General features: G+C 46.7%; 1 protein-coding gene across 5 annotated transcripts in view; it reads right to left on the bottom strand.

Annotated features, from left to right (window-relative positions):
* Positions 1–25,139, bottom strand: part of FLI1 (Fli-1 proto-oncogene, ETS transcription factor) — a 131,073-nt gene that overhangs the window by 11,688 nt on the left and 94,246 nt on the right. For all 5 annotated transcript variants that reach the window (XM_040483512.1, XM_040483513.1, XM_040483516.1 and 2 more), the window contains one exon: positions 19,293–19,358. In XM_040483512.1, the coding sequence (XP_040339446.1) occupies positions 19,293–19,358 (66 nt within the window). The remainder of the gene's footprint in view (positions 1–19,292; positions 19,359–25,139) is intronic.

Genomic DNA, 25,139 nt, shown 5'->3' with positions numbered 1-25,139 from the left:
TGCATTTTATTTTACGTAGTTTTAAACAATGTTGTTGAAATGAGGGTTTGTGTGTTTTGTTGTTTTTTTTTCTCCTCAAAGTCACACAAGGGAAAACCTAGCAGTGTGGTCAGCTCTAGCTCCAGACACACAAACAGAAATATGTCTGTAACCGAAATGGAAAAGCCTGGACCGGGGAGTTAACCCAGCGACTCACATTTCTATACAAACACCAACCCTTCCTGGGCCCGATGCCTGGCTGTGTCAGAGCCCCTGACCCCTGCGGCCAGCCAGCTCAGGGAAAATTCTCTCGTGGGGTGTTCCGGGTCCACATAGCAGCTTGAGTGGGCACCAAGCCCCGCCTCCACCCCACAGCCCCCAAATGTGTGTGCTGTCTGCGTTCTGAGAGCTGTCTTCTTTTCTTTTTTTTTTTTTTCTTAACGTATTTTCTATTATTTATTTTTGAGAGAGAGAGAACCAGTCGGGGAGGGGTAGGGAGAGACAGGGACAGAGGGCCCGAAGTGGGCTCTTTGCTGACAGCAGACAGCCCAACGTGGGGCTTGAACTCACCAACCATGAGATCCTGCCCTGAGCCAAGGTCAGATGCTTAACCAACTGAGCCAGCCAAGGGCCCCTGAGAACTGTCTTCTGAAAAGACATGCTAAGGTAGCAGCAGAGGGCCCAGCGTTCAAAAATGTGAACATTCGGGACCAGCAGACCGGTGGACGATCTTCTAACAGGTGGCAGATGGCCTTATCAGCAGGAAAATCACCCAGACTCTGGCAAACTCACTCTCTGGCTCTATAGAATACTAAGATGGCAAATCTCATTGTGATTCCTTTTCAGAGAAGTCACCCAAAGGGCTCCAGCTGGAGCCCATGGTTTCAGGCAGCCCTAAAATCAATTTCTGCCAAAGCAGAGAGGGACCAGGAGTTTGTTCTGGAGACTCTGGGCGTTACTGGGCATTGTCGATAATTCAGCCTCACGTATATAATGGCCTGAACAGTGTCTCCATTATGTGATACTCAGTGTGGCTGAATCTGACGCTAAATGGCCTCTCAGAATTCAGGAGAGCCTCCCGGAATAGAGAAATACGAGCATGGAGATTTTTGGTTTTTTTCTGAAAAGTCCCTGTTGGAAGGGGAAAGCTTTTTCTGGACATGACCTTCTCATAGACATCCCAGTGTTAACTCCGTTTCTGTGTGAAGCTTTTAAACGGGTCCTAGAAATCTGGCCAACTGACTCAGGAAAGAAAGTTTCTTTCTGCTCTGACGCCCACGGTTGGCTGTCTGAAGGCCTAACGGACCAGGGAACACGCAACCCTCCACTTTGTCATGACCTCACCCGGAGGCCCACGATGCAGTGACACCAGCACACAAGAGCCTCTCTCTTTATCCCTCACGACACGAGGCCACGCTCTCAGTTACTTGATGGAAAGAGATGAATTTTCCCTGAAACTTCTCTTCGGATTTCTGGTTTTGCTGCTGAAGCATCTGGCAGCACCTAGCCCTGTTTATCCGTGGAGAGCCCGGCTTCTGAATATAGACCTTTCAGCTGAAGAATGGACAAGGCTGTTCACGCTTAGAGCAGAGGCTTCTCTCAGTCAGATCCATACTTCCTTTCTCGAAAGAGTGAGGATGCCAGAGGAGACCCAGAGCCCTGAACTCCCCAGGAAAAAGCCCTAGACGCTCCCAGGGAAGAACCATGTGGGGTGCCCCCAAAGAAGGGGGCAAACTTCTTTGTTGTTGGGAGAAGTCTGGGCCAGACGATCCTCCAAAGCCCCTTCTCCCTGTGAGGTCCTGGGCTCTTCTGACAGGCCCAGTCTCTGAGAAGCAGGCCCTACTGACCAATGACCCGACTCGGGCTGCTTTCTTCCCGGCTCTCCTTTGTGTTGCCTTTGACGCTGCCCCCTACTGGTGAAAGCCTGCTCTGCTTCCTGAACCTTCCCAACCCCCACCTCAGAACCGGCTTCTCGTCTGCCACTGTCTCCATGATGACGCCTGCCAGCGACCCTGCCAGATGTCTGACCTTCTGGCCTGGCTCTCCCACTTCAAACACAGTGAGTGGGCAACTAGCACCTGAGCAGTGGCTGTTTATGCAGGACACAGGAAGTCCCTGTGAAGGTGTCCTTTTCCTGTGGTAAGCCTTGGGGCTTCTCCAGGGCTTATGACACAATGTTTAGAAGCAGTTGGCCTCCGGGGATGCCTGGGTGGCTCAGCCGGTTAAGCGTCCAACTTCGGCTCAGGTCATGATCTCACGGCTCGTGGGCTTGAGCCCCACGTTGGGCTCTGTGCTGACAGCTCAGAGCCTGGAGCCTGCTTTGGATTCTCTCTCTCTCTCTGCCCGTCCCCCACTCATGCTCTATCTCTCTCTCTCTCTCAAAAATAAATAAATGTAAAAAAAATTTTTTTTCATTAAAAAAAATGAAGCAGCAGTTGGCTCTAGGTTCGGATCCTCACTCTGCCATTGTACTCTGCTGGGTGATTCTGGTCAAAAGGTTACTCGGCTTTTTTGAACCTCAGGTCCTTCTTTTCTCAAAAAGATGAGGAACACATGCTTTATAGGACTGCTCTGAGGAAACAAACATTTGATGAACAGCAACTTAAAAATATACGCCATATACCTGTAACTGAGTCAATCTTCCTTGCACCGCTAAAATGTTTATCTGGAGAGTGGAGGTTAAAAATTTCATCAAGGAAGGCCTTGGAAAGGAAGAGAAACCATAAAGGAGAAGAAATAGTTCCATTCCTGTGCTTCTGAATCAGGGATCCCCAAATTGGAATCAAGTGTGGCTCTCTCTCTCTGTTTTTTAATGTTTATTTATTTTTCAGAGACAGAGACAGAGACAGAGAGAGAGGGAGGAGCAGAGAATCCAAAGTGCGCTCCTGCTGACAGCAGAGAACCCAATGCAAGGCTCGAACTCACCCACTGTGAGATCATGTCCTGAGCTGGAAGTCGGACGCTTAACGGACTGAGCCACCCAGGCGCCCCAAGTGTGGGCTCTCTTTTGAAACAAGAAATGCTTTAGCCTGGACCGTTGTGTGAGAGACACCACCCTAGAAGATGGCGAGGGGCAGTGGCTATGGGCTGCCTGCTGGTACAGTAGGCTTAGGTGTTAAGAGTCTAGCATCAACCCAACGGCCAGCAACTCTAGGTCCCCGCCTGGCCGGCCTCGATGCTCAGAGCTGTGTCCTCACCTCACTTCAACCCGTTCTATAGGGGCAGCCTCACCTTCACCTCAGTGGCATCTTATGTTCCAAAGAGCAACAGAAGATCTTGGCTTCCACTGAGACCTCAGGAGGAGGGAAATATCTAGGGAAGGCTTTCCTCAAACTTGGAACTCACAGAAAAAAAAACATCCTGGATCAGATTTCCTCTGCTCAAGGATCTTGTCCTGGAATCCAAACAGCCCCTCAGCCTCAGAACCAGCCCCGCTGCGTGGAGCATAATGGAGGTACTGTTTAAGATATTATATGTGCGAAGGGAAAAAAGGACATATGAGAAAAATGCCTGAAAAAAAAAAAAAGGATGGTTTTTAAATACGAAAAGTTTGGAAAGGCGAGTGGTGCATTCGCCAGGCGCGGCCTTGCCATAGTCACGTGACTCTCCCTGCTGAGCCTGGACCCTTCCCTCACTCTGTTTCTCCCATGGGCTCTGTGTCTGAACGACACAGGAGTCTAAATGACGTATTTATTTTGATAAGGCCTCAAAGTGGGATTTTTGGGGCCAGCCTTATGTGGAAAAGCAATCCGCACTGACTAGATTAATTGGGTGTTTGCCCACATTCCCCTCCACATTGGGCCATGTAGACACAACTGAAGTGCAAGGCTTTTGGTCAAACCTGCCTCAGGTTTTAAAAGGCTTCCAAGTAGGAAAAAGAAACGCTAACAGTTCACTTAGGGCTTGAACTTGGGCATCATTTTCTTTTCAAGGCTCTCTGGTGAGAGTCTGATGTTCATTGTTCTTCCTTGTTCTGTCTTCTTGTGAATTCTTCGTATCCCCCTTTGCCTGGCGATAATCTTTTGGAAGAGAGGGCCTGTGTCTTCCTTGACTTTGTTTCCCTCGCCCGCTCCAAGATTCCTCTCCTCCCCAATACTAGCTTATTGGACTTCATCGATATCTCCTATCCCACAACACATTCATTCATTCAGCCAAATTTTATTGAGAGTCTGCTACTCTGCGAGACACTGCTCTGCGTGCTGAGAATAGTGACGGCTCGATGCACATCCCTGCTCTGTGGAGCTTACATTCAAAACCAACAGCAAACTACATCGTATAGGAGAAGGTGGTGAGTGCTGTGGAGAAAAGGAAAACACTGACAGAGAAATAGACAGCCCAGCGGTGGGGAGGGCCTCGCCAAAAATACGTAATTGGAGCAAAGCCTTGAGCTGTCTAATGTCGTGAAAATAGAGCTTTCCCCAGCACCATCATGTTCTCAGGAAGAGCGACCAGACGGGCCTATGTTGATCTGAAAGCCCTCCTGGAAAGTCAATGCCCTTTTACTAGTTCTTTGGTCAGTGAGAATTACTCTGTGTCGGAAGACAGCGAAATCAGTGAAAAAAAAAAAAAAACCTGACAGTGTTCTTTTGACATTTGGGTGAGGGCAGTAAAAGATGAGAGTCTAGTCCAGGAAAGAGTTCACCAATTTCTGCATATGTAGAATCAGGGTAATTGGTAACGCTAGGGTCTCAGTCTCACGTGGACTTAGGATTGCCATTCAGATCCAGAAACTTAAAATCCCAACACTGCGATTTGCTTTTTGACCTGCATCTGAAATGGTTCTCTGGGGCCAGTGTATGACAAGTGGACAGGTCAGTTCATCGTGAAGGAATACTCCATCTCTGTGGCCCGGCAGGTAAGCATAAAATGCTCTCATCCCTGAGTCCTGTATCCACACAACGAAAACACGGTAGTTAAAGAAGAAGAACCATCGCTTCTTGGTAGGTGGAATGCGATCTCACTTATATAATAGAATCAGAGGCTTCTTTTCAGACTGGAAGAGACCTCAGACATTATCTAAACCAGACATGCAAATTAGCACAGGCCTGGAGGCCCAAAGCCTGAGAGAAAGCATATGTGGCCGTATAAGAATTTTAATAGAAATTGAAAGTATGACTCATAGCATAAAAACTGCCATTCTCTAAACTCCCCCAGGATATTGGGCAGGACTGATAATTATTCTGCCGGCAGGCCAAAGACTTTCTAAGCTCACAGATTTTTCAAAATTATACCAAGAATGATTTTCATCTCTTTGGACAAGTAGTACCTAAATCTTATCAAGCATAAGGTCGTTTGTGGTATTAGTAAGTGCACCTAAAGATTTTCATTAGAAGGAATTCAATAACTTCTCTTTAATCTGTTCCAAGCAGGGAAACAGCTCACTGCAATTAGAAGAACTCTGGGTTGGGGTTCAGAACTCCGTCATTTGCTTCCCATCTCTGCTGGTGACCAGCTGCAAGGGACTTAATCTCTCTGAATCTCAGTTAACCTATCTGTAAAAGGTAGGTACTGGGGCGGGGGGGGATGATTCTTCTAAATTTAAGAGTTTGGAAACCAAAGGGCCCTTTTAAACCCCACTGGGTTCTACTGAGGAGAAATGAAATCATGTATGTGAAAATGCTTTACATACTCCAAAGTGTCCTATAGAATTATAGCCACTATCCTGTTCTGCTATCCTGTTCCAGAGTTTATTTCATTGGAGATAGGAAGTTAATCTTTCTGTGTCAACCAAAGCTAATTTCTTTTGGTTCTGTCTTTAGTGAAGCATAAGGATTGAGTAAATATTGAATTAGATTGTCAAAGACTAGATTTTTCGTCTCCAGTGAATCCATCAACTGGGTCCATCCATCTGTCAATGATATTTACCAAACATCCTGGAAAAGAGGACGTAGGACCAAACTCACAATTCGACACTACGAGGTAATCTTGTAATTAGGTAATTAGGTTCATAGTTTGTGAGTGTGGTCAGGGTTTGAGAGGAGATTGTAGTCTTGGGGAGTAAGGGAGAAATAACTTTGAAGAAGGTGGGACTTGAAATGGGCTTTGAAAGGTGTGTTGAATTTTAATAGACAAAGTAATAATACCACTTAACTACCACTTCCTCTTTAGAGTATGCCTGACACAAGAATCTGAGCTTTATCAAGGAGGCATGTTTAAACTTTTTATTGACCCTCCCATGTGAGAGCTTACAAATCCCCGAGATGAGAGAGGAAAAACCCACACAAGTCCTGGTTAGTGTTTCTAGCTGTACTCTTTCTTCCTCAAAGACCTGATCTTTTCCCTAAAGGCTCTTTCATGAGAAATAAGTTCTTTATTTTCTTATATAGGAGCTCCTCTAAACCGAGTAAGTTGTTAACATCTATACAAAGAACTTGGGAAAAGCTTTTATATTAAAATAACAAACGATGCTATCAATGTCTTGGCTTTTCATTAGAAGATGCCCCAAACCCCTACACCTCTATCTGGCAGGAAAGAAGCTGCTCTCTCTCTCTTTCTCTCTCTCTCTCTCTCTCTCTCTCTCTCTCTCTCTCTCTGGAGAGAGAGAGAAGATGGAATTTGTCTTATAAGCATGAGACTAAGCAAGCTTCCTTCAAAGACTTTCCAATAACTACTTCCTCCAAACAATCTCCCTGTATAATTTCTGTATCAGTACATTTTGCAAAACAAATGCATTTGGAATATTTTGTTTCGAGGTGGCCACCAGTAGGTCCTCTGGAGCCCTTCTGGACTTCCTATTTTCTTTCCAAAGTACTTTGGGAACTCACTACTCAAAATAGCCACAGGGGTCACTTCTAGTTTCTATTATTAACCAAGACCACATGGTAATAGAAATGGAGTTACATCAACCAAGGCCAATTTCATTTTGAGCCGTAGCTCTGTTATCTGGAATGGGATGAAATATCTGAGTCAAAGTGAAACTTGGTAGACATGAGAGGCCCAAAATAGCAAGAGTCAAGAGTCTGGAGATGAATTGGAGATCCAGAACTTGAATGGCCCACTGAGTCAGTGTGAGATCCTACCAAGAAACTGGCATTAACTGGGATGGGAGCTGCACCCCACTGGGCACTGCCATGGGAGGTCCCTCCCCAGTGGCAGGGGAGGAGTTGTTGTCTGGCCGAGGGATTGGAAGGGTGCTCTTGAGGTCAAGTGGCCTCCAAATACTTTCCCACAGCCTTGCACTTTCCTCTTTCCACCTCCTAGGTTTACTTAAAGCCATTTTCTCTTCTTAAAATGCAGCAGAGCTCATCCCTTCATTGTCATCAGTCATTAATGTTACTGGGCAAGTTGGTGCTGATTGGGTTCTTGATTTCTCCAGGGAGCATCTAAGAGCAGCTTCAATAAACATATAGACAAAAAGACATGCCCAAGGAGGGCAGGAAGGCCAACATGGGAGTTTGAAAGCAGTGAGGACCAGGACTAGGGTCCTGAGTGTGCCTTTGGGCACAGGGACAGGAAAAGGCCAAAACTGTGGTGGCAGAAAGGGTGTTGATGCAGAGCAAGGAAGGCACAATTCTTCTCCCTTAAGTATTCAAATAAAGCTCTGGCTCCCCATGGTGGGGTGATGTCAGGGGACAAGATTTTGGAAGCAATGGAAAGCACTTATTCTAAGAACACAAATCTCTCAGCTCTGACTTCATCCCGGGCCCCTTCGCCCGGCACAGGTACACAGGAATTGAGAAGGGTGTGTGGGGTGGGGTGGCTGGAGGGTCCTGGCACATGTCTTCAAAATGCTCACAGGCATTCTGGTATCTTTCTTTCTCCTCCTTGAGAACCATGGGTCAATGAAGCTTATAGAAGCAAGGGATTGCTTACTGGTTGTGATTTGAGGGACATTTCACAAATAGATTTATTAGACTGATATCTATTTCACCCTCATTCTAAAAATTATGTCTGTGGGGTGCCTACATGGCTCAGTAGGTTAAGTGTCCAACTCTTGATATTGGCTCAGGTCGTGATCTCGGTTGTGGGATCTAGCCCTGCCATTGGGCTCCACACTGAGTGTGCAGCCTGCTTAAGGCTCCCTCTCCCCCACCTCCTTCCTCTCAAAATAAATAAACAAACATTAAAACAATTAAGTTTGTTGCCATCCTTATTGATTGGCCTGGTATTCCATAATATATCGTTTCCTTGTCTAGATCTCTTCTCTTTTGCCTTTATTCTTTTAAATGTAATACTGAATACAAAAGAACGTGTAATGTCATGGAAATCGTAAAGCATAGTAATGAAAAGCACATCTGTGAAACCACCTAACTTGCTTCTTGAAATGCAGACACTGAGTCAGGTTCCTGATTTTTTGGACCATAGCAGGAATCCCTTAAGCTAATCATGCCACCTTAGTAGCTAGGTGACATCAGCTGCCTGGAAGAAATGGGCCTTTCCATGGGGTGGTGTATGGAATAGGAAGAGGCAACTGTGAGGACTTGGAACTGCCCTGTGGGCAAGAGGCTGCAGTAACAGACCCAGTTCTCATACTAGCTTTGTGATTTGGGGTTAACTTCTCTGTGCCCCAGTTTTCTCCTATGTGAAATGGGAATAATAATAGTACCAACTAAATGAGTTTGTTATGAAGTATAAACGTGAAGTGAATAGAATGTTCTTGGCACGTGTAAACACTAAGTGAGTGTTAGCTGTTACCATTATAGGGGAAGGTGATAAAAGGAAAGGAAGGAAAGGAGAGGAAGGCTGAAGTCAGCAGGAGTTACATTTTTCCTGCGATGCTACTTTCCTTGGCTTGGTTCTCCTTTGCCTTTTTTTGCAACGGAACACACAGCCGGAGGACCCAGATGTGAAGGGCCTCCAAGGGGAGATTAAGCTGATCAAAACTGGGCCACAAGGGTGAAGGAGAACCATCATCTTGTGACTAGAATCTGCTCTCGGCAAACTCTTCCCTCTCCTCCTGGATGGGACTGATCATAGCTTACGAAGAATCACCTTGGGGGTCAAGTGAAGGGGAGACTGGAGGCAAGGTAGAAAGGAAAGGCAAGTTCCATACCACCTCTGCATCATATGAAGTCCAAATATCACTCTCAAATTGGGAAACAGCACAAAGAGTTAGTTGTACAGTAAACTCTTGGGAGTTGTTTAAGGCATTTTGCCTATAATTTTCATCCATCGATTCAGTGGCCTTGTCTAAGACAAAGTCCCCATCTCCAAGATGCTTCAGGTCTTGTAAGACAAAAGACTACTATGACAGAATCCATTGAATGCTAAACTGGGGAAACAGTGGCTACAAGCAAAGCCCTTTGGGAACGGATGGATGATCATATTGAGGAGATATCATCTGACTTGCGCCTTAAGGTGTGAGGCACATTTCTTCTCCATCAAATATTCAACTACAACATTGGCTCTCCACGGTGGGGGTGTTTTTGGGGTGGGGGGTAGATTTCAGAATGTGGCTTTCTAAGACATAGATTGGGGTGTGGGGGGGGAGACAGAGGAGAAAGGGTATGTGCCATTGGGCAAAGCTGTCCCATTCCTGAACCCTGAAAACACCTAGACTGTTCTGGGACATGTGCCTGTGGATGCTGCCTCGCTCAACCTGGACAGCCTTCAAATACACACACACACACACACACACACACACACACACACACTCACACGGAAAAGCTGGTTTTGCCTCACAATTCCACCATGTTGTGGTGGCAAAGTCAATTGATCTGAGTAACTGAAGAAGCCAAGACTGAGAGGCTCTCACCTGGCACTTTAGGCGGTCACCATAGTTGTGTGTGTGTCTGCCCCATACAACCCTGGGGGTCTCATCGTGAACATACATGTACCTCTGAATTCTCTTCCTGCAGTGTGATGTATGGTGGTCTATTTCTTTAAAACAGGCAGTCAGTCAATCCAACACAGATACTGAGGGGAATGATCATGGCAAGAGATCTTTCCTTGGATATATTTTTTTAAAAAATCCTCAAAGGAATAAAATGTATACAATTCGAATATTCCTGAGACAGATAAGCTCCTTCAAATAAGGGAACTCCTTCCTTAACTAGAACTAAAGGGGGAAAAAAAGAAATGTCCCAACAAAATTCCTCTATACCTTCCTCTAACACTGCAATGGTACAATACTGAAAGTCGTTTGCCTCATTATTCTGGAACAAATTTACACTTGTCTTAGGAAACAGGCTAAGTGTTTCCAATAATTTAGAGAAAGCATGTCCTAGTCGCTGTGTGGAAGCCACACATGTGTGATAACAGTGCACACAGCACACCCATGGAAAAAAATAACAGTGCTTTTACTTAAGAGAAAGGAAGGATAATGGTTACTTAGAAAGTGTCCCAGACAAGCTGTCAAATTGAATTCAGAGAGCTGGAGTCTGACTCCGGGACAGGGCTGGCTGGCTAAATTCCCTTGGGATTGGGGTTTCCTGCCTGCTACAGTTTGGAGACAACGACTCTTTGTTTCCAGCTCTCTTTCTCTCTCTCTTTCAATCTCTCTCTGGTGAACACACACACACACACACACACACACACACACACACACACACACAAACATGTAGCTCTCCAAAGAGGGGCAGATCGAAAGCAGACAAAACATTAACTCTGGAATTTCAAAGAAAAACAGTTTAAAAAAAAGTAAAATGGAGAGAGCAAGCTACTGTCTATTCTATAATCATAAATTCTGCCTTTGGACCACAGAAACAGCACACGCTCTCTCGCTCTCGCGCTCTCTCTCTCTCTCTCTCACACACACACACACACACACACACACACACATACACACACACATTCAGCAATCATCCCTGCTTTGCTAAAAATGGATTAGGGGTGTTTCACCATAAAGGAAAAACATATAATGACAAAGTTCTTCACAGGCCCTCCTGTGAGGCCTCAATACCCTTAAATTCTAAGTGCATGTTAACCATCTAACCTGCTCCATAAGAGAGGTTATTTACTCCCTAAAAATAACAGGAGCTTACCTCACAGTGGTACGCATGTTCCAGAACAATCCCCCACGTGCTGCCCTGTCCGAGGCATGCCCACGCCCAACCCCACACTCACCCTCCCCTCCTGCAGAGACACTACACTCAGGAGGCTGCCCGAAGCCCACTCTCCCCCAAATGCTGTACTCAGAGACGCATCACCCTCATTCACTATGCGACACACACAGTGCACAGCTTTAGGAATACGTATTCTGAGCTCATCTCTGTGTCTTTTCCCATCAAAATGAAACTTCTCAAGGCATCTTTTAACTTGTGGAAAATTTCAGAGGCGTAGAAACGCAGAGACAGAAGTCAACGGAAGCGTAAAGGGCATTTTATCCTGCTTTAACAAGCATGGACTCAGGGCCAGTGTCCTTTTAGCTCTCCTCCCACCCACTCCCCCTCCCCAGCCCCCATTATTTTGAAACAGATTCCTGGCTCTGGGTTCCTTTGCTGAGCTTCCTGTCCCACAGGGAGACGCCCAAGGGGACTTGGTCTCTCAGCTTCACGTGACCCACCCAGAGTCCATGCAGGGCCCCCTTCCTCACGCCCATGTCACCCATGAGCCTTGTTGGGAGGCCTTGCTGCTCCCACAGGGCATGCTCATACACCCCCAGAGAAGCTCCCCTGGTACCTTTCCCCAAATCGAACCTGAACACATATGGCGCCTCCACACTGCGGCCCCCACACATACATGGCAGGCCCAGACCCACTGATTGGTGTTGGGGTCAACCACCTTCCTCTGGTTTCCACAGCCATTTCCAAGACTACCATACTGTAGACTTCCAGGGGTGTCCCGTCTTTAACTGTGACCTCGAAAATTAAATCATCTAAAGGACACCCCAGAGAGGATGTAATGCAGGGGGAATGGCAAGATCCGGTGATACATCACCCATACTCCACCACACACTATTTAATTGCTTACTGGCCTAATCTACAGATCTCTGATTCCAAGCCCCGTGATGGCAGGTGCTGGTTGGCACACCATGTTTCTGGGGCTCTGCCCAGTGTCCCAAACACAGTAGGTTCTTAATAAATGAAGAGGTGACGGAATAAGGTGGAGAAGGACGCGAATCACAGAATTTTGGTCCCTTTCTGACCAAGGTACCAAGTGATTTTAAGCTCTGCCACTTGCCTTCACTCCCCGTGTGGTCTCAGCCAGACCCACGTCACCTCTGGCCTCACATCTCTTTGGGATTTGCATTTAATGATTCTTTCATCTCTCCATGAGTCTCAGAGAACTTCTTGTACGTAGCATGTGTTTTTCTAATTGATTATATGCAATTTCATTTTACTCCTTACGAGTTCCACGTGCATCTCCCCAAGAAGACCTTACGCACCGCCGGTGTCTCACCCATGGTATTGCCACGCCAGGTGATATGCTAAGGTACCCTTCTCAGCCTTCGGCACAGTGTCAGCAAATGGGAACCCCTCAAAAATATTCTAATTATTTTGCAATAATGCCAACTATTATTACAATTCATGGAGCAAACATGGAGCATTTATTAGAAAGTCAGATACCACACTAATAAGTGATTTATGAGTACTGTATCAGCCCTCGAGGGGTACTAAAATTGTCCTTATGTTATACATTAGGAAACTGACACAGAAAAAGTAAGTGACTTGTCCAGGATCATACAGTCTGTGTACAGATCTTAAGGGTTTTTTTTTTGGTTTTTTTTTTTTTTAGCTTATTCATTTATTTTGAGAGAGAGAGAGAGAGAGAGAGAGAGAGAGAGAGAGAGAGAGAGAATGAGCTGGGGAGGAGCAGAGACAGAGAGACAGAAAAAGAGAATCCCAAGCAGATTCTAAGCTGTCAGCACGAAGCCTGATGCGGGGCTCGAACTCATGAACTGTGAGATCATGACCCGAGCCAAAGTCAGATGCTCAACTGACTAAGTCATCCAGGCACCCTGAGGTTTTTTTTTATATAATTTTTTAAATGTTTATTTTTGAGAGAGAGAGAGAGAGAGAGAGAGAGTGAGACAGAGACAGAGTGAGAGCAGGGGAGGGGGCAGAGAGAGAGGCAGACACAGAGTCCAAAGCAGGCTCCAGGCTCTGAGCTATCAGCACAGAGCCTGACGCGGGGCTTGAACTCATGGACCATGAGATCATGACCCGAGCTGAAGTCAGACGCTTAACTAGCTGAGTCACCCAGGTGCCCCAAGGCACCCCGAGTTTTAATTAAGATAATACAATGCCGAAGTAAGAGAGGAATACCTACCTTAGGTAAATTCAGAGCATGAATTAAATAATTTAGTTAATTCAAATTATCATTACATGATTGAATTAAATATGTTGAGATGATGATATGAGAAACAGCCTGGAGGGAGGAAAGAAGCCAGAGGCTTACGTTTGAGCCCTGCTCTACCCTAAGACCTGGATGACTTCAAATGAACCCCATAATCTCTGTGCCTAGTTTTCATTACCTACAGAATGAAATAATAATAATAATAATAATAATAATAATAATACCAGCCCTGCTGTCTCATGGTGATGGCATGAGGCGCAAATGAGATAATGGATGTGCAAATGCTTGGCAAACAATAAAGGGCTGCAAAAAAGGGGCTGTTGCTATGTGCACAGGCCCCTGCCATCTGGAAATCTCCTCGAGGGAAGCCGGGCTCTTGTTAGCACGATCTTCAGCGCCAGTGAGGCATTTCTCTCCAAAGGATGCGGAAAGGTAGTTTCTCCCCCTCTCTTTCCCATACTTGGAGTGTAAGCAGACAGACTTTTTATCCATCAGCCAAGGCAACTGCTAGCGATGGTTATTCCACAGGCTGACAATCCACCCGCAGTGGAGAAGTGGTTTTGCATTTAGCAGCCGGTTCTGAAAGCCTTCCCAGGCTGGGGCAAGAAGCTCAGTGCTACATGGGCCCTTGGCAGGTTTATGAGTTCCAGGAGTTAATAAACAAGGAGCTCAATATCCTCTGACTTTTGGAGAGGCAGAGGTATTTAAACAGATCCAGCATGAGGAGCTAAGGAAATGAGGGTTTAGCCATGCAAAGCAGCCCTGGACCAGAGGGGTGCGCTGATGACTGCATTTTAATTTTCCAGCTGAGAGCACTGGGGGTCCCTAAGGTTTACCCAGAAAACAAGGTGGAGTTCTGACCTGCACCCCCGAACACACTCCCACCTCCGCATGGAGGGCAGAGAGAACAGGTTTGGAGTTAGTGGTCCCGGCTCCAGGTTGCGGATGTGCTTGGTAAGGCCATTAACTTCCAGAACCCCAGTGTCCTCCCTATAAAATCAAGGTACCAATACCATGTGTATTATTTAGATACATACGGTGAGGGCTTATAAGAGGAATTTCTGAGATGTGAAGTGAGGTGCTAATGTAAACTTGTTAAAATCAGTGATAACGATCACATCATCAATGACAATGATGAAATGAATGAATCCTGATCACGTGGTCCCTTCACTCAACCCACACCTTCATCAGTCAACCTGTAGGTCCCGGGCTTCCTTCATGAGAGGCCAGGAAAGGTCAAGATCAACCCCCCCGTGCATCTCCAGGAAAACCCTAGTCAGGGGAGGCTCTGAGCTGGGTCTCCTTCTCCTCTTTCTGGTTTGTGTCTGCACTGTAGCATAGGCTTCCCAATTTGGGCTGCAGCTTATGAGAGTAAACTGGAGAGCTTTAAAAAATTCCCAATGTGCATGTGTCACTCCTAGATATTCTGAAGTAGAATTGGTCATGTCTGGGGCCTGGGCATCAACATTTTAATTTTTTTTTTTTCATTTAAATTTTTCATTTTTTTGATTGTGCCAAAACATCCATCGCAGAATTTACCGTTCTATTTTTCAGTGTACATTTCAGGGGCATCAAGTACGTTCGTGTTGTGTAACTTTCACCGTTGGAACTTTTTCATCATTCCAAACTGAAACTCTGTACCCATTCAACGACAGCTCCCCATTCCCCCCTCCTCCTGGTCCCAGGAACCATCATTCTACGTTCCTTCTCTACGGATTTGCCTACTCAAGGTGCCTCGTAGGAGTGGAGTCGTACAATATTTGTTCTCGGGCACCAGTGTTTTTTAAAAGCTCTCTCAGTGATTCTCTGTGCAGTTCAGACTAGAAGGCAGTGCCAGTCAGGGGTTGGGTATGACTTCATCTTTGGGAAAAGAGAACAGTACAGGGGCATGGAAGGAGATGACACTGGGGAAAACTGTGGCCACAGGGGAAAATAATGGGCAAAGTTTCAGATCTCTGCTGCGACAACATATAGGCCAGATACTGTCTGCATGGAAATCGGGCCAGACGGGAAAAGCTGTATTTGCCAGGGAGACCATCTGAAGCAGGGAAACCTTGACTCCCACAACCGGGGTTGAGTCTTTGCTGTGCTGTTGACCAGCTGTGTGCTCCTTCAGCGAACCACTTAAAGTTGCTGACCCTCACTTTCTCTCTCCGCAAAACGGAGAGAGTCTTAACTACCTCTCAGGATGTTTCCAGGTCAGAAGCGGAGGCAAAGCAAGAGGGTGTCTAAGGTATTACAAAACCTTATATAGACGACGGTTGTGGCTGCTATCGTAAATGGGTAACAATTGCTTCCGTCCTAATTTATTTTTTTAAAGTGCATTAGCCTTGATAAGTAAAGTCAAGCGAGCACAACTGTTTTAACTGGGTCCAATCCGCGACTATAGAATACTTCGGGTAAAGAGGCTTAGAGACTGCTATAAATTAATTTTAAAAATCAAGCCTTATTTCCTGGGCACAAATGACCCTCCAAGGGCGCAATCATTTGCAAGAGACAAGCTGGAAGGGTGATTATGCCATTTTAAAGAAAAAGGCACTCTCATTTGATAAGTGAATGGAAGAAGCACAATAGACATCATCTCTTCAACTTCTTTCCTTTCTGTGTGATGCCAGCACCTGCCCTTTGTGAGGCACAACACACACACACACACACACGCACGCACGCACGCACACACAGCTCTGTTGCTCTAGAAGAACTCTGGGCTTGTTTGGGGCTGTGTGTGTGTGTCTTATTCCAACAACGTGGAGCCAAGGTGGCTCGCTGTTTTCTCTTGAGTTTTCCATTTAATGTTTTCAGTAATCAAGACAGCTATTAGAGAAAAAGCAGGAGAGGAAGAGAGAGAGGGAGAGAGAGAGGGAAAGAGGTGGGGAGGAGAGTGAAAAGGAAGGAGAGAGAAGCCTGATTAGCTTTGTCTTGCTAATGCACTTTGTTTTGTGGACGATGGGCCTTTCAGACAGATTCAGACCACCTCACAAGGGGGGAGGCAACACAGAAGCAAGACAGCTCAAGTGGAAAGCTTTACTGGGGACAAAAGATGCACCTGCGAAGCACAGACTTAATGGTCTCTAGAGGCCAGGGCCGATGTTGGGCGATAAATGCCCCGGCACCACCTGAATGAGGTCCTGGCAGCGTGCGTTTGCCTGGATACTACAGTTAATTCATTTCAGAAGAGGGGTTGTTGCCCAGCAAGAGCGAGCTGCTCCTGCAATAAGCCTGAATAAGGCCAGTGGCACTGCAAATGCTCCGCCGCCCTGTACACAAAGGAGCCAAGGGAAGGAAATGCAGTATGGTAGGTAAAGGAGAGGGCTGAAAGCTAAGACCCCTGGAGGAGTAATGAGCTGCAGCTCATCAATGCAGCTCAATTCAGACTTGCTTCTAAACGAAAGTCTTTATTTTAAGCCCATTATCAGATATTCTCTCATTGGCTCGGCCCCAGTCTCACTGGTTGCCAGCAGGGTTTAGCCTGAACAACTGAAGGAACTTTGAAGGATCCTTCTTTTCCTTTCCTCCCCTTCCCTTTCTCCCTCTCTCCCTTCAGTCCTTCTTTTTCGCTTACCCCCTTCTTTCCAAGAGCTGGATCCCTATCCTCAAATGAAATTTTAACTCAATAAATAAACCAGATCAAAACAGTGTGGCCCTGATGAAGGCGGAGCCCTCACCTGTAGCTCTAGAACATCCCTTTAGAAGCCCAGAGCTCAAGAGTCAAACCCCTACTGACTTAGTTCAGTCCTTTTATTTGACAGGAAACCAAGATGCGGGGCATGAAGTGATCTCCCCAGACCAAGCCAAGGGTGCCCTGACCTCGAATTTAATATGTTTGTCACTATAATATATTTTCTCTATTATAGACATCTGCAACATGATGTTAACTAGGTCGGAAAGTAAAATGTGGCTTGGACTGCAGAATGAGTCAATAGGACTTTAGCTTTCATGGCAAAATCCAAAAAAATGTGATTCGGAAAGGAAAACAGTAGCATGAAGAGGATGGACCCAGCATGGGGTAGGAGGCGGGGGAGAGGAAATAAATGAAACCACAAAAGTTTAAAAGCAGAGTCACCATGTTGTATATTCCTTTCACTAAATTCTCTGGTTATCATCTGATTATAAATTGTTGACAGGAAACACAAAGTCCTATGTGATCAAAGGTGTGATCGTGGCCAAAACACCCATGCTTTTTGGGTCTGCCTCCTCCATAACTCACGAGGATTCTGAATCAATGTTCCTTCAGGCTTTTCTGTTAGAAGAGCTTCATGTTTCTCTGAAATCTTATGCTGAGCTATACTACATGCAACCTACATGGAAAATTTCTGCCTTCATTCATTCAATTTTACACCACATGTACATTATATATATATATATATACACATATATATATAATATTATATATATTTATATGATTTACTGTCATTATATATATGTACAATATATATATTGTGCATTATTATATATATTATGTATATAATATATATATATATATGATTTATTGTCAAATTGCTTTCCATACAACACCCAGTGCTCATCCCAACAAACTGAGGGTTGATGGAGGGTGGGGGAGAGGGCAAAATGAGTGATGGGCATACAGCAGATGTACATGAAAAAAAAAGTGGCAAAGTAGAAAGTCAAGGAAGGGAGTGTGTTCATCAGACTCCTATTCGCTCTTTAAGCCGCCACTCAAAATTCCCTTCCTCCGTGGATTTTTTTTTTTTTTTTTTTTTTGCCTTGGGCAGATTTTTTTCACTTACATTTTTTCTCCCTTAAACCAGGTACCACAAATCATTCACTTGTTTAAATGCCTGGGATCTAACACAGTATCTGGAACAACACATCCTCACAATGTTTCGTAAATAAGATGTGGAGAGGTGCTATTGCAATCAAATCCTCACTGGTAAATACCATTTGTTGAGGTTGTTCCTGTCTCTCTCAACTAAACCAAACCCACTAGACCAAATCCCCACATCACCACTTTAAAAATAAATTGGCATTGCTAAAATTTGTTAGGAAAAAAAAGAGACCCTTAAAATGTGGCTTTGCAAGAATCCTTAAAAATCTTCATTTCATGATCTTCAACAGAGAAAAGCCCCCAACTTCCAGCTTTGAAAGGGTGCAGTCCTCGAAGAGCAACAGCTTGTATTTCATGGGGTAACAATGTCAAGTCATATCTTTGATATCATTACAAGATATTTAAAAACCTTGCTGTATTTTTTTAAATGTTTTTATTTTTATTCCTGAGAGAGAGAGAGAGAGAGAGAGTGTGTGTGTGTGTGTGTGTGTGTGAGCAAGGGAGAGGGGCAGAAGGGGAGAGAGTGAGCCTCAAGCTCAAGCAGGCTCAAGCAGGCTTCATGCTCAGTGTGGAGCCCAATGCAGGATTCGATCCCATGACCCCAGGATCATGACCTGACCTGAAACAAGAGTCCGATGCTCAACAACTGAGCCAACCAGGTGCCCCAAAACCTTGCTGCATTTTTGCAGTTAGTGCAAGCGGGATATGCTTTGGCTTCTTGCCTTGTATGCTAGAAAAATCTGAGCGGAACAAAAGATTTGGTGCTTGAAAATTAACAAAGGGAAACCTCAATAAAATGGAGTTGGGGGGCCAGAAAGAGAGACCTAGTGGGGGGAGGGGGGCAGTACCACTCACATGTAAATTACAGGAAGAATGGTCAATTACAGACTTCAACAGATGTGTCAATGACCTACCACAACAGATGAATCTCAACAGGAAAGAATCATCAGTTACAGGTTCCAACAGGGAAAGATGTACATTACATCTCCTGTAAGAAATCAGCTACCCCCTGCACCTCAGCCAATGAGAAGCTGTCATCACCCCCGAACTCTTACTTTTCTCCAGTGGACTTACATTCACAACAACTCCTCCCAACTTCCTCCATGTTTTCCATAAAATAACGTTCCTCTCTCCTTTGTTTGTTGGGCTGACCTATCCTTTCGCCATAGCTTGTTTGTCCTGAATTGCTATTCTCTGCCCTTCCCACATAAACCAGTTTTTGCTCATAAAATAACCACCGATCTTGTTTTTAAGGTTAAGAGTGCACCGATTTGGAGTTCCCCACGCCAATCTTAACAGCATGGAACCGTGCCGTTCCTGGGACTGAAGAAAATGCATGAGAGAACAGACTCACCTTCTTTGACACTCAGTCGTGAGGATTGGTCTGTGTGGGAGGTCGTGTTATAGGCCAACAGTGAACCTGTAAGGCAAAGCAAAAGCGCGTTATAACAAGGGTTAGGGTTAGGGTTAGGTAGATCAGGAGTAGAAGATGGGAGGAGAAGGGAGTCAGGAGGGGAATAGATCCGGGTAGGTAAGAGAGACAGATGGCTCCTTGAGAGAAAGAGTTCATGGAATCCATCCTGCCTCCTGCGGGGAATGTGTTTGATTCTGGAGCTCCGGCCAGAGCTAGTTAGGACAGAATACCTGTGAGTGGGACACGCACAGCCCTCCCCAGCAGCCATGTTTACAGTTCTGAAGCTCCTGGGTGTCCACACCCCATCATGGCAGGAGCACAGGACTGAGACTCTCCCTGTGCGGCCGTAGGGAAGTCTAGACTTTGATTTCTGCAGCGGCAAAACGAAGGGGTTAAACTACAGGAGGAGTTGGCAAGCTTTTTCTATAAAGACCAGATAGTAAATATTTTAGGCTTTGTGGGCTAACTGCAGTCTCTGCTGGACATTCTTCTTTGTTTTTGTTTTGTTTTGTCTTGTTTTGTTTTGTCCATGGGCCAGAGTTGGACCGATCTGGCCTGCAGTTTGCAGTTTTGCCACACCCTGGAGAAGCGGCTATACAGTTCCTGCGTGCTATGGTATCCGGTGGGTTTACAGACAGGTCATTTTACTGGCGGGTGAGATGCTTGGGTATCGGTCACTGAGAATGGAAGGGAGTGTTGGCGGTTGGGAAGGGGTCAGGATGGCAGGAGGGCCAGTAGTAACCCTCGCCTTCCTTTGCAAATGTCTGAGAGAACACAGCTGATCGTGGGGCACAATCCATTCAATTTCCAGAGTGCTGCTACCCCATCTCCTAAGATGAACCCTTAACGCGTAACTACTCTTACCGGGCACTGCCCTAGGAATTTCACAGGGGTGACAGTTCTTTTTCTGTTGCACGTAAAAACTCCCCCTTTCCCCTAAAATGGGGCTCGTTCCTTAGTTTCAAAAGAACCCAAGAGTTTCGTTTTGTGAACTGTAGGCATGTTTGCAATTCTCCTCGAGAGTCTCCTGGGGAAACTCACAAGTGCCCTCAAGACCAGGGCTGGGATGTGCTTTTGCAGACTACAGGATAAGCCTGCCATAGGTGCTGGAGGCTGGGGAAGTCTTTGCAAATTTTCCCTTCCCTCTGCAGACGGGCGGCTGACTTGGGTGCCAGGGCTTAGGACAGGGGATGGGCTGGCAGAGGCTCCTATTTTTAGCCTCCAGTCATGGCGGGGTTGCAGGAGCACAGCCGCTGCCTCACCCAGCTGTGGGCGTTTGGTTGTGCGCCTCGGAGAAAATGTGTGCCCTTCCAGGCCAGACGACGAGGGAGAGAATTTTACGGGAATCACCCAGCTGCCCAGCACCTATGACTTGTGGCTTGGGCGACCGTTCCTTCTAGCTCTGAAACCATTCCAAGCGAAAAAGAGGGGCGGGGTGGAGGCGGTTCTGAGACCACAATATGCCAAAGCGTGGATGTGTGCAGACCGTTTTAGAAAGGAAACAGTCACGTGCATATAATATCCCAAGAACCAGAGGCATTTGGTTAGTCCATTCTGAAAAACATCAAGGATCAGGTGAGGCTGTGACAACCTCATTTCAATACAGTTGTTATGCAGACAAGAGTTGAAAGTTAGACCTGCCTCTTAACCCTTAGCTCAGTAGCCTCCCTCAATTTACCCAATCTCTCTAAGCCACAGAGAAAATGGTGTCAGAAATGGGCTGGGGTGCCTGGGTGACTCAGTCGGTTAAGCGTCTGACTCTTGATTTCTGCTTGGGTTATGATCTCACAGTTTGTGGATTCGCACCCCGCGTCGGGGTCTGAGCTAATGGTGTGAAGCCTGCTTGGGATTCTCTCTCTCCCTCTCTCTCTCTCTCTCTCTCTTTCTCTCTCTCTCTGCCTGTGTTCTTGCTCTCTCTCTCTTTCCATAAATAAATAAACTTAAAAAAAAAAAAAGCTTTAAAGGGCACCTGGGTGGTTCAGTCAGTTAAGTGTCCTACTTTGGCTCAGCTCATGATCTCATGGTTCATGGGTTCAAGTCCCACGTCAGGCTCCGTGCTGACAGCTCAGAGCCTGGAGCCTGCTTCTGATTCTATGTCTCCCTCTCTCTCTGGCCCTCCCCGGCTCAGGCTCTGTCTGTCTCTCTCTCAAATGTAAATAAACATTAACAAAAAGCTTTAAAAACAATAAAATGGGCTAATAATAACATCTACATAGCACAGTTGTTGCAACAATTGGATAGAATAATACCTGTAAAGTGCTCAAAAAAGACCTTGGTTCATAGTAAGTGTTCAGCAAATGCTAGCTGGTTATCATTACTATTTTTATACCCCTTCTCCCACAGACACCGCAATGACATACAATGACCCCTTTATAAAAGAGCTTGCTGAGCGTTTGTCTTGTCTTCTGGACCTGGAGTTGCGGACGGGTTCTGCTGCAATAAGAAATAATCCTCCATGACTGGAAGGAGGTTAAGAAATAGAACCGAGCGTTCCAAGGGAATAGAAAAAAAAAGTCTCAGGAGTAAGACCAAGAATGTCTGCCTTTCTGTCCCCGACATTCTCTCCCTCAGGCTGAAACCTCACGGCTGGAGCAAATAAAGAAAAATGATGGTCTCAGAGGAGCAAACTGCCTGAGTCATTAGTGCAGATTTAGCTGAGAGCACGAAGCTTAGATAAACCACATTTATTAAATTTTCCTCTTGGTGAAAGTTCTTCTTTGGGCACATATGAATTCCACAGGAAACTCCCAGAAAGCCAAGAGAAAGGGTCGTTTGACCTCTGCAAAGCTTGCATGAAATACATATTTCATGGTAACCTAGGAAAAGGATTTTGCCCTGAAGACCGTTCCTGGTTCAAGTTTCACTCCTGGAAGGAGGGGCTGGTTGGGGGGCATCTGGCCTCCCTCCCAAGGGACTGACATCTTTTCTCTTCTCCGATTTTTACTTGACAAGTTCTTCAGGCTACAGGGGGTGGCACGGCACACCCTTTTCTTATGGGAATTTGTTCTGATACAAGAAGGTCCTTCCTGGAGCCTCCTCTCTCGCTCTGTTGCTTTGGATTTTCTTTCTCCTGCTTTGAGGCTCCATCTGTGTAGAGCTAAGGTGAGCTCCTAATCTTTCCTGACACCGTCCTGTCGTCCTGTTGGAGTAAACAGGCTGTGATAGGAGGAGGGAAGGCAACTCTCCTGAAAGCAGTATGCAGCGGACACTTTATATCTATTCTCTCCTTTTATCCCTAACATGAGCCAGGCAAAGCCAGTGTCACGTTCTTCTCCTTTTACGGATCAGCACTGGGAGAAGTCAAGTCATTTGCTCAGGGTCACAGAGCCACAAAGCCCAGGAAGCCAGGATTCCCATTCTGGTTTATCTGCAAAACCTGTTCTCAGTCCAGCAGACCCTGCAGCCTTCAGGCTAAGTCTAAGAAACAGACAAAACTCACCTATGGCGTCGGGAATCAAGACAGTGGTTACCTTGCTAGGGAGGAGTGGGGGACAGAGAGAGGGCGCAAGGGGGCTTCCGGTCTACTCCTTGACCTGGGGGGGTGATTATACAAGTGAGTGGAGGGGTGTCCGGGTGGCTCAGCCGGTTAAGCTTCCGGTTCTTGGTTTCGGCTCAAGTCATGATCTCACGGTTCGTGAGTTCGAGCCCCGCATCAGGCTCTGCACTGACAGTGTGGAGCCTGCTTGGGATTCTCTCGCTGTCTCCCTCTCTCTGCCTCCACCCCACTGGTGCTATCGCTATTGCTCTCAAAATAAATAAATAAACTTAAACAACAACAACAACAACCAAGCGAGGGGATTCCCTTTGTGCCAGTTTCTTGAGTTGTGCATTTATGATTTTTACTCGACTCTGCACCCTTCAGTTAGAACGTTTATTTATTTGCTTACTGTACGGACACAGGCATATAAGTATATCTGCTAATCCGGGGCCCCGGAAAGCATGAAGTGACTGCTGCCGAGAATGGACTGGCCTTTCCAAAGTGAAAGCATAAGGGAAAAATAATTTCCCCTTTTTGAGTCCATCCGTCACTGGATATCATATTAGGGATCTGCAAAAAGATGGAAATGAGCAGAGTGAAGCTTCGCAGGTGTGAGGTAGAGGCCCAACAATGGGTCTTTCTTTGGTTCTACGTTCCCCCAGCGTAACTTGCTCTTCATCGGGGACACCTGGAGCCGGGGAGACAACCGTCCTCCTTCCGGTGCCAAAGCCTTTGTCTCCTGCCTATTGAATGTGGGTTTCCCTTTCTCTGGGCTGCATCAATGGCTCTGGCTGAAGTGTAGGGGTGGGGCGGGAGGAGGGAGCGGAGAAATACGGCTCCATGTTCTCAACAACAGGCCTGGCTGGACGACTGAGTCCAGGGCAATCTGGTCTTTTGTTCTGCCCGAATCCTGGTCTCTTTTACTGGTCAGATCCCGGCCTGGAAGGGATAATGCTTCACCAGCTTAATTGCCCGGACCCATCACCTTTGCCCAACCATCTGAGGCTGCCGGTGGGAAGGCCGCGGAACGCAAAATGTGTTTTCCATTAAGTTTAAATTAAAAATCGGACTCAAGATAGATACCTTTTCTGCAGCCTCCCTGCTGCACGATATATCATTCTCTTGCGCCACCGCGATTTCAAAACACGGTCTCTCGGCACTTTCTCACAGGTCAGGCTCCGAAACACATACAGATCTCCCACTTTTTGTAAAATGACAAAGGACTCCTTTTCCTTCTTCGACCTCTGGCCACCCCAAGCCCAGAACCTTCTGGGCTCCCAGAAAGCCCAAACTCCCCCCAGTGGCCCTGAGTCTGAACTGCCAGCCGAGAGGGCTCTCACTTCCTCTGAGGTCCGTCCCCACCGCGCCTTGTGACGGCCCAATCTCATTTCCCGCAGCCCGTGGCCTGTAAATACGGCCTCTGCCAACGGGGTGTGCCCGACAGAGATACTGGTGGGGCCGCCTGGCGGGTCCAGGCTGTGGGGCGGCACCGGGAAGAAAGAAGGACAGGGTTAGCGTGGTGATAGGTTTGGCTTTAATCTGCCTCATTCCAGGAGGCCACAGGGAAGTTTCGGAAAGCATTTATCTCTTGGTGCAAATGAAAACAGAAAATGCTGTGGGGAAAGTGGCCTGGCCGGCAACATGGAAGCATCAGGGGCACGAGGCTAATTGTAAGGTAGAGAAGGGAGGTTAGCTCCCTGTCTCTCTCTCTCGGGCCATCTCACATCAGAGCATGAAGCTGCGGGCCGATGGCCGACTAAGACTTAGGAGGCCTGGAGCTTAGCTCCCAGGCTGCTCTCCACTGGCGTCCGCCTTTGAACCAATTTCTGAAGCCCTCCAGACCTCGGTTGCTTTGGCTTTAAAATGGGGGTGATAAACAATTGTCCACGTGGTGTCCACAAGGGGGCATCCTGTCCCCGTACAGTGAACGACACCTGGGGAGATGCACACCTGAGCCCCGGTGTCCCCGGGGGACTCCAGAATCGTCCCAAGAACTGTGGGCATCCGTCCCAGCCCCCCGCCCCCACCGGCCCCCTCCCATGTCCAGTGCGGGTGATGTTACAGAGCGTGGGTATAGGGGACGGCCACTCTGTCTGGGACGGCTGAAAAGCTGAAGTACGGAGACCAAGCGCTTCCAAGCAGGCCAGATGAACCCGGGCATGCCAGGCCACCAGACGGGGCATAGAGGCACTCAGGACACCACTGTTTCTTCTCCACCCCGGGAAAATACATTTTAACATTGAAGTGTGGTGTCTGACATTTAAAGGTATAGCTCCCCTCCCAGACAACCAGAGCAAATGCTCCAGCAC

This window comes from Herpailurus yagouaroundi, unplaced genomic scaffold, assembly GCF_014898765.1.
Source record: "Herpailurus yagouaroundi ecotype Mexico unplaced genomic scaffold, PumYag 161, whole genome shotgun sequence".
Classification (NCBI taxonomy): Eukaryota; Metazoa; Chordata; class Mammalia; order Carnivora; family Felidae; genus Herpailurus; species Herpailurus yagouaroundi.
The sequence above is the reverse complement of the archived record's forward strand: the minus strand, read 5'-3'. Positions and strand labels throughout refer to the sequence as shown.